At 37.2% G+C, this 9874-nt stretch overlaps 1 protein-coding gene across 1 annotated transcript; it reads right to left on the bottom strand.

The window, feature by feature from the left end:
* Nucleotides 1-8370: 8370 nt before the first annotated feature.
* LOC140233987 (uncharacterized) lies at nt 8371-9042 on the bottom strand. Its single transcript, XM_072314074.1, has one exon. The coding sequence runs from the start codon at nt 9040-9042 to the stop codon at nt 8371-8373; it is 672 nt and encodes a 223-aa protein (XP_072170175.1).
* Between the last annotated feature and the right edge of the window lie 832 nt (nt 9043-9874).

The following is a 9874-nucleotide window of genomic DNA, read 5'->3' as shown; positions in this document are numbered from 1 at the left end:
ATCATTGCCAAGAATGCCTTTCATATTTCCTGCCAGACAGTGTCCATTATTCATGGATTTATTTTTATGTTGTTGCCACATTGCCAATTTAATGCATGTTCATGAAACATTGCTTTCGCAATATGCAATAGTTGTCATGCATGTATTTGCGAGACTTGTCTTGCCTACATATTGTTGCCACGTTAACATTTCATACTATACCATAGTATGTTTTCATACTCATAAGGATTTCATTTTGAATTGCGCTTGAAGCGAACAAGTGCAAGTGAAATCTTGGATTATACAGTATTGCCTTTGATATTTTTTGTTTATATTCCTGCCAGTGTCCATTATTCATGGTTTTATTTTGCTGCCATATTGTATGCTAAGTGATTGTACATGCATTTGCTTTCATGATATACAATACATGTAGTTGTCATATTTGTGACACTTGTTTTGCCTACATGTACATACTTTGAGATACAGTGTAGTATGTTTTCACACTCTTTAGATTTCACTTTGAATTTCGTTTGAAGCAAACGGGTGCGTGTGAAATCTTACTTTATACAGATGTTCATGTATTGCCTTTAGTTGATATTGTTATGCCAAGAATGCATTTGATGTTCTTGCCCGACAGTGTTCATTATTTATGGATTTTATGTTGTTGCTATATTGCATGATAGTTGATTATACAGGCATTTGCTTTCGTGATATACAACATTTGTTGTATATATCTGCGATACTTGTTTTGCTTACATGTTGTTACCAAATTATGTTTTCATACTACACAGTGTATGGGATAGTTTTTTGTTAAACTCATTACTAAGGATTTAATTTGGAATCATGCTGAGCTAACAAGTACAAGTGAAATCTTACATTTACAAATGTATTGCCTGTAATACTGTTGCCAGGAATGCCTTTGGTGTTCTTTTCAGTGTCCATAATTCGTAGATTTATGTTGCCATAGTGCTTGCGGATCAACACAATATGTTTTCATACTATACCATAGTGCGTTTTTACACTCATTAGGATTTTCTTTTTGAATCACGCTTGAAGCTATCAAGGGCAAGTGAAATTGTGCACTATATTGATGTATTGCCTTAGATATTCTTGCCAGACAGTGTTCATTATTCATGGATTTTATGTTGTTGCCCTATTGCATGTCCATTATAGATGTATATGCATTTGCTTTTGTGATTACAATAGTTGTCACAAATTTGCGACACTGGTGGTCTTGCCTATCATTTGCATAATATGTTCCTGACGCATGTACTGCCTGTGATTATAGCCACCATATTAGGTATGATAATGGTACGTGTACTTCAAGCAAATGGTATATCACTGTGCTGTGGTTGATTCTCAGCAATCACCTTTGACCTTGATAAATGTCAAATAAATTGTAAAAAATCAGGAAAATTAACTCTGTTCAACTTAACTTCCTGTTTTTTTTTTGTGGGAAGACAATCTTGAAAGGAGTTCATGCTTGTGTGTGTGTGTGTGTGTGTGTGTGTGAGTGTGTGAATACATATATATATATATATATATATATATATATATATATATAGGTAATTATACATATATTTTATATATATATATATATATATATATATATATATATATATATATATATATATATATATATGTATATGTATATACATATGTATATAGGTATGTATATATTGATTGAGTACCGGGTAGTCTACATGTTGGTGCAGCAATATCATGATATCGAAAGTAAAACAGGAACCAAGTTCATGTTGATCACCAACAATTTATTTACAGCACACAAATTTTTGAGCGATTCGCTCTTTCTCAAGTGTTGTTGCAAATCGCTGAACAATTGGTGTGGTGAAATAAATTGTCGGTGACTAGCATGAACTCGATTTGTTTTATTTCATGTGTATAGATATACAGTGTTTTATATGCCTATAGGCCTATTGCTTCCTATACCAATATGTGCAATAGTGATAACTACATTGTACTACACACTACTAATGATAATGATAACAGCAGGAATATGGATAATTAAGGTGATAGTGTTGTCTTCCAAATTTCTAATATGTTGAACGAGTATATGTCAGATGGGGAAGACGTATTACATGATCATATCCACAAATCATTGACTTTTACAACTGGACTGACTGGAAATTTAATTTGACCTGTTTAATGGGAGAAAAATCAAAAGCACGAACACACATCTTCTTACAATATCATTGGAGGGGAAAAATGCAAGACATAGGGTTGAGAGGGGTATCAGAAAAATGGCAGGACACAGACAAGGACAGGCGCGCGTCTTGGATTATTTTATACCAAAGCAGATCACGTCTCCGAAGTCAAATAGATCTATCCGAAAGAGGAAAAAAACCCAACTGTTTCAATACAGACAACTTTCAGGGAAGAGTGTGAAATAAATAATATAAATGAGTACATGAATCTGTGGTCAACGCTGGATTGAGAAGTACCAGTTTGACAGTTTACAAGTACAAGTAAATATCAAGGGCTATAGCGGCTGTCATACTGTCCGATCAGTGAGTTTACCGTACCGCTCGCGAGGAGCTGCGGAGGTTTTGCTAAGCAACATGGCGGCGTGTGCACTGAGGCGTCACATCCGGGGTGCGCGGTGGCGACACCGAGCTCAGTGGGTTGTGAATGGGTGTGATTCTTCTATGTGTGTAAGAGTTCTGTGGGGTAAACGCGCTATACGGGGTTGTTGTTGTTGTTGTTTGAATTTATTTGGCGTTTATCATTCCTCGAGGAATATTTACGCCATCTTGGGGGCACGCAGAGCGAGTCGCCTTGTTTAAAGGCTCGCTCCACTCGCCGGCCAGCGAACAGGTTTGTGGGGTAAACGCGCTATACGGGGGCACGCAGAGCGAGTCGCCTTGTTTAAAGGCTAGCCGTATGAGGGCGTGACACGGCGAGGATTGCGATACGCCGAAAACTGCGATACCCGAGAAAAATCTGACTGAAAGTCGTAAAAATTCAACTTTCTTCCCGGACCGTTTTCGTAGGGCGCGCAGTCTCTCGATTATCGCAATCAGAAAATTTGCGCCCTCTCTTGGTTTATCGCACCAAGCAAAAGGGGACGGAGCCCAGACGAGCCCAGACTACGGCGACCCCAACACGTTCGTATTTCTGGTTGCAGCGTGCCCCCCCCCCCCCCCCCCCCCCGGCGAAGCTTATTATCAGCAGGGAGGTGAGAGAAAAACCTTCCTTTCATCAGCGACTTTCTAACGCTATTGCTTGAGTCTGCTCCTTTCATTTGCCTTTTGTTACTGATAATGCGGAAGGTCTACATTTCGACCGTTAATCTTGGATGCGTTCATGTTCTTTCTTTCTTTCTTTCTTTTTAAGAGAAAAAAAAAACGGATTACTTCAAAGCACCCGTTTTCGCTTCCAAAGTGTTACTGACTGGTGTTCAAAATACATGTCTTATCCAGAGCTGCTGTCATATTTGTCTAGAGAATATAACAGAGCTCACAAAGTCTCCTTTATCATGTACCACTCTGTTCCAGCTCACATGAACATGATGAACGCAAGTAAGCTTCTTGAGATTAGTATGCGACAAGCAGGCCTATTATAGATGATTGTGTAAAGGCATAAATGTTATATTCGGAGAGAATAATTTTCTTGAAGTCTCTTTTCTAGAAGTTAGTCTGATAAAAAAGAGTAAAATCTTACAAGTTCAGCAGGAAAAATTTGCCTGAAATTAGATGAAAAATGAGGAAGTTATGACATTTAGAAGTTTTCCTAATTTCTGCAGTTCTTGTATAACAGTGGATAATATGCAACTGAGTGAGGTTACCATGTCATAACCTCACAATGTCCACTGATCCTATAGAAAAAAAAAATGACGTGAATTCAATGTTTCTGTCATTAAAGTCTGAAACATGATGTTATTCCTGGTTGAATAACTTCAGAATAGTGATCAGTTGGATATACCCGGATATGAGCCTCGGGCATAATTGCGTTTGAATGAAAAACTAGAAATATCAACATTTTATGTATAGGTTATACGGCAAGCTGTGAGGGAATGACATACTCACTTTGACATTTGCATATTCATATTGACCGTTCAGGAACTGTGTCCTGAAAAAAATAGCGAATCTTCAAAATGTCATAAATTCCTTATTTTTCACTCGATTTTGATCGAAATTTTACAGTTGAACTCGTAATACTGTACTCTTTCTTATCAAACTAACACATTTGGACTGGATTTCCCCTTTAAGTCTTTGCAATATCTGTCCATTAAACACCACATTCTTGTAAGATGAGGTGTAGGTTATCATCGCCATCTTTCTTCTTTTTTTTGGGGGGGGGGGGGTATTATTTGAACTCGGTTCCTTTCGTTACTGATGATGAGGAAGATCTGTACTTCAAGCACTACTCCACGGCTTTTTTTTTTATTTGTTTTGTCTTGTTTTTAACTCTCTTTTCAAAAGGAAAAACGGGGTTACGTCAGTGTCCCGTTCTCGCGTACAATGTGTACTTTTTGGTAAGCAAATACAAGGTGTATTATTCTCCTTACTTGTTTGTCGAGAGGTTCGATGAGCTTAACGAAATCTGCCCTCGTGTAACAGTTCGTTAAACCTGTTTCAGTTCAGACAAAGGCACACGAGGTCTGCTGTCGTCACATACAATACACGTGTGAGATTTGCACTGCCGTGGTACGGCCATCCTCCGTAGAACCAAGGAGGTTATAGTACCAAGGAGGTAATAGTAGCTCCTTGGTGGAACATTCCATATCAGATATGCTGACCTTAGAGTGTTCGAAAGTCGGTTATTAATTTCCGGGTAGACGGTTAGTGACTTGAGTTAAAGTCAACCAAAAGGCAACTATAAATGCGAATTGACTGAAAGCAGCAATATTACTAAAACACGTCAGCTCAAGTCTGAGGAAGATCGAACATGCAATCGATTCAAAAATTATGAATTCCTAAAGTGTCAGCGCTTGTCACCGCTTAATAAGAAAGCTACTGCACTTTAAATAATCTTAATGTATGGACAATGTGAAAAGAATATAAGAAGGCTTCCATAAAATTTCAGTTCTCATAAAAAGTACACATTCCGTCCACTTTCTACTGAGGGCAATCTTAAATTGCAGAGATGTTATATCGTACTCATTCGATGTGTATTTTTTCCTATACAAAGTGATGGAAATTTTGGTTGCCTGATCGGACTCAGAAAAGTGTATGAATTCAACACAATTCAAAGATTTTTTTTTTAAATATTGTGTAAGCCATAGTGTCAGAAAAACAAGCGGGAGCTGACGGACTTTCCGCCAGCCTGGACCTGCAGACAGTAGGGAATGTATAGACCTATTTTAAGAAGGGGATTAAACTAAATGCATACAAAGAAACATGAGACACCCACAAGACACAGAAAATAACATGGACGCAGAGCAGACACAATCAACGATGTTAAGGTGGTTACACACGGCCGTAAGGTGGACAGCTCTGTACTAAGAAAACAACGCAAAAACATTAGCAATAGGCCATAAGGTTACTAATGCCTACTGCATCGTTGGGGCCAGTAATGCTATCAGGGAAATATAAGGAGAGTTTTATCGCAAAACGAGCTAAGGTGATTAAAGTTGCTAAAAAACAAAGAAAATAATGAGAAAATACCCGACGGTTTTTTTTTTCTTCAATCATAACTTTTTGAATAGTATGTGTTCAAGGTAATCAAGATTAAAGGGATGGTACAGCATTGGTGGAGGCGAGGATCGGGCTTTTGACTTTTAGGGAGATGCCAAGAAACCACTGATGAAATAGTACAGACATACCGTTCTAAGACATATTCAAAGTTTATTGGATGAAAATCGGTTTGGGAATGACTGAGACATCCAAAAAACAAAGTGAAATAAAGCGATGGTAATAAGATATGGGTTCCACCCTTTATTAAGATTACTCTGTTTTGGGTAGCTCAGCTTTTTCAAATTGATTTTCATCAAATAAACGTTGAATTCCTCTTGGAATCATATGAACATGAACTTTAATATTTCATAGGAGGTTTTTTCATTATCTCGCCCAAAAATATTAGAAACCTGACGTTAGGTCTCATCCAAAACCATATGACCCCTTTTAAAACGGTGAGAAAATTTCATGAAAATACAATTATAACTGAAGAGAGAAGTGATGATAAAGATACTTATTGTAGGAATGTACGTTAATGTCTAACAGGAATATGTGAAGACATTCATCGACCGAACAATGTAGGGTTGTTTCATTTCATAAGAATGCATGAACATTTTGAATAGAAAGAGGGAATTCCAGGGCCCCATTTCATGAAAAATTGATGTGGAGGCAAATCTTGCTGGAATGGCAGTTGTCATAGTAACGAAAAGAATCCAGCTTCCCGACTGTCTGTTACTATTGGAAGTTACCATTCCAGCAGGAGTTGCTATCCTAACATCTTTAATGAAATGGCGCCCAGCACTAGCAAAGTCCGCTTTAGGATCGCGCCTTTAGCAAAGATATGGCATAACGACTTAGGCATTCCAAGTATGTGCTTTGCGGTGAAGTAATGAGATTTGATATAACGTGTACAATGCATGCAATCAACAACATCCTTCCCAAGTATCAATGAGGCGTGACTAGAGAAAATATAATGACAGTGTTAGTACCAATGCACATAGAAGAGGGCATCTAAATAAGTGATGTTGTGTAATAAAGTGACGTGATTCTTTCAAGTTGGTATACAACAGAACGAAAATCTCTTGTTCCTACGTCTTTAAATGAAGAGTTCCTTTCCAAAAGGGCAGTGCAAAAATCCATTTTTACTGGTTTGCATATGAAATTATGCATAGACCTATGAGGTAGAACATGATATGAAAGCGTTTATAAATAAGACCATATTTCTTTCTTTCTTTGATATTTATTTCTTATTTTACTTTATTCATCTACTCATTTTTATTAATGTATTTAGTCGTTCATTTATTAATTTACAACAAAGCTCTGTGATGATAAAATTGATTGCATAATAATGGGTTTCATCACTGAATAACAATAATAACAATGAACAACATACACTGACATATCATAAAACTCTCAAGCAAAATTAGGCATTAAAACGAAAGTATTGCAGCAGCAAACAACAACATTCTGACAATAACAATAACAAAACGCAGACACAATTATGGTGAAAGTATCTCCAATCTAAACTTATTTTAGAATCCAAAGAGAGTATGATTAACAAAACAAGGAACAAATTAAAACAAACATCATAAGCTGGATTACGATAGGCAAGGTGTTCTTTTGAAGGCGAAGAACGGATACAGGAATATGAGATGAATAAAAGTTTCATACCTCATTAGAATCATGATATTTAAGTACTGAAGAGTTAAGCCAGTTTAAAAGATACCATGACTAGCAAGCAACTTTCAATTACTTAAGTCAATGCATGTGGCTGAATTCATAATATTTAAAACAGCGCATTAAGTAGAATGATAAAATTTGGGAAAAAAGATAAAAAGTTATATGAATGTAATGTATTACTAAGTACAACGGTCGAAAGTATCATTTGCATTTCTCCTTCCCTGAAATTCAAGGTTGTTTCTCGGAAGCAAAAAGTTGTATACCCTTTACAATAATCTTTTTGCGGACTCTTTTCACTATTTTTTTTTTTGTTGTTGTTGGTATTATTATTTCCATCTTTTTGTAATGATCTGGATCTTCCCACAGTGATTATCAATGGAAAGTTCCATTTCGGTATTAATGATGATGATAATGATAATAATAATGATGATAATAATAATAATAATAATAATGATAATAATAGTAACAATAATAATAATAATAATAATAATAATAATGATAATGATAATAACAATAGTTTTTACATAGCATATTTTACATTTTTCAATTATCTAAATGCATTTTACAGACTATTATTACCCTGGTAACTGGATACATTATTTCCAACCAGCACTGACAGTGCTCACTCTCCACTCCCTGTGAAGCGTTCCAGCCAGTCGCACGCCTTTTTAGAGGCACACACATGCTGATAAACCAACATAAACTTTGTCATCCTACTGGGTACCCATTTATACTCCTGGGTGGAGACCAGCAATGTGGACAGAGTCCAAACGTGTCGGGCTTGGCATGGGGTCGAACCCACGAACCATACCACAATCGTGTCATTAACTGGTATATTTAGTCAATGAATTGACACACAAAAGTGAACTTCCTCAGTTTCATTTCACTTCAACGCATAACAAATTTATTTCAGAAAACAAGTAAAATGGAAGTATAATAATTATGTAAGTATGTGTATATGATTTAATAAAATATATGAATATGTGAGTATCATTGAATAATAATTATATACATATACATTATACTTATAAGGACAAGACTAGTGACTAATTGACGTTCCTTTTTAACACCAGTTTTACAACGATCCTACAATTAGAAAGCCCCTTTTAATTCCTGATTCGGTATCCATGGTGTCCATCATTAGAAATATTTCCTCGGGTTTCAGCCACCTGTCAGAGTAAAATGTGGACGTATCGAGTAGCAGGAAGCGATCGGTGTTTGGATGGTAAGCTCCCAAGAGACTGTGGTGACCGCACGTCTTCATCTTCCCGTCCAACATCGTCGTCATCTCGAAATTGACGAGAACGGCCAGGCTGGAATCTTGGTGGGAAAGCGCGGCCATCGCCTGTGCGCGGAATTCATCCACGCTGCTCCTGTCGGCATGAAAACGCCTCGACGGGATACCGAACGCGGCAAGGAGGGACTGCATCTTGTCGAGAGTGAGGCCGATTTTCAGCAGCTCGTCATGTTGCACCACTGTCTTCGTTTGCTCATAGGAGAACAAATTCGTGTCCAGGTATGGGACGTCGCTGACGTCACAATTTGAATGTTTCTCGGTATCTTTATACAGTTCTCCGAAGTGTCTGGCGCTCATGAGGAGGGCGGCCGATTGAGTTCCACAGTATCCATATTGAGTCCGTTTACGGAAAATGCGAACGAGAAGCAACTGGCGGAGACGAGTTTCACTCAGCATACGGCCTCCCTCCTTAGATTGTAGAGCAATTTCGAAATTGTCTCCATTTTCCATGATGCAACTATTTCTGTCAGGAATGGATGCTAAAACACCTGAGCTGCAACAACAGATTCTTCAGTCAGTCATCCCCTCAGAATCTGGTGTCTGTGACCTGGCCAACCAAAATATGAACTGCTTCCGGGTCACCATACGCGCTGGATCAAGAGAGAACACAATGAAAGATACTGTAATATGATATTAAACTCAGTAATGTTTATGGTGGTGGTGGTGGTGGCAATGACATATAGTTGAATATACCATTGTATCAATTTTCACCTCCTACGTATTATGATATACAGTATGGTTGTTTAATCATGACTTCATTCAAGTAAAACATGTATCAAAAAAAGGTTCACAGTTCATTCAAAACAAATGGCAAGTTAAAACACGTACATGAGTAACAAAATAAATGTCGAAGTTTACATTACCACACCACAAAATACGTACATGTATATACCGTATCACAAACAAACTATCAAAAATATTAATCAGTCAATCAATCGATCAATCAATCAATCAATCAATCAATTGATAATATCACTGCAATACAATGACAACGGTGATATAATCATATTCCACAGCATCAATACAATACTTCTCGTTTAAAAAAAATAATAATAATGATGGAATGTATAGGGCCATCATCATTATCTCGGTTCATCTCATTTCATTTTCACTATCCAAATCTTCATTTGACTTTATGCCCCACATTTCTCCCAGACAACCACCAATTAAAGAAAACGTCAAGCCCAAGAGCAATGTGGACTGAGTGAAAGCAGCAACATTTGTAAAACACCGAGTGAAAGTTTGAGGGAAATCGGACCATCGATGCAAAAGTTATTATTTT

The sequence above is a fragment of the Diadema setosum genome, chromosome 10 (assembly GCF_964275005.1).
Source record: "Diadema setosum chromosome 10, eeDiaSeto1, whole genome shotgun sequence".
Lineage (NCBI taxonomy): Eukaryota > Metazoa > Echinodermata > Echinoidea > Diadematoida > Diadematidae > Diadema > Diadema setosum.
The sequence above is the reverse complement of the archived record's forward strand: the minus strand, read 5'-3'. Positions and strand labels throughout refer to the sequence as shown.

What these genes read in the sequence shown, in the direction of transcription:
- LOC140233987 (XM_072314074.1), bottom strand. Translation starts at nt 9,042, where the DNA reads ATGGAAAATGGAGACAATTTCGAAATTGCTCTACAATCTAAGGAGGGA.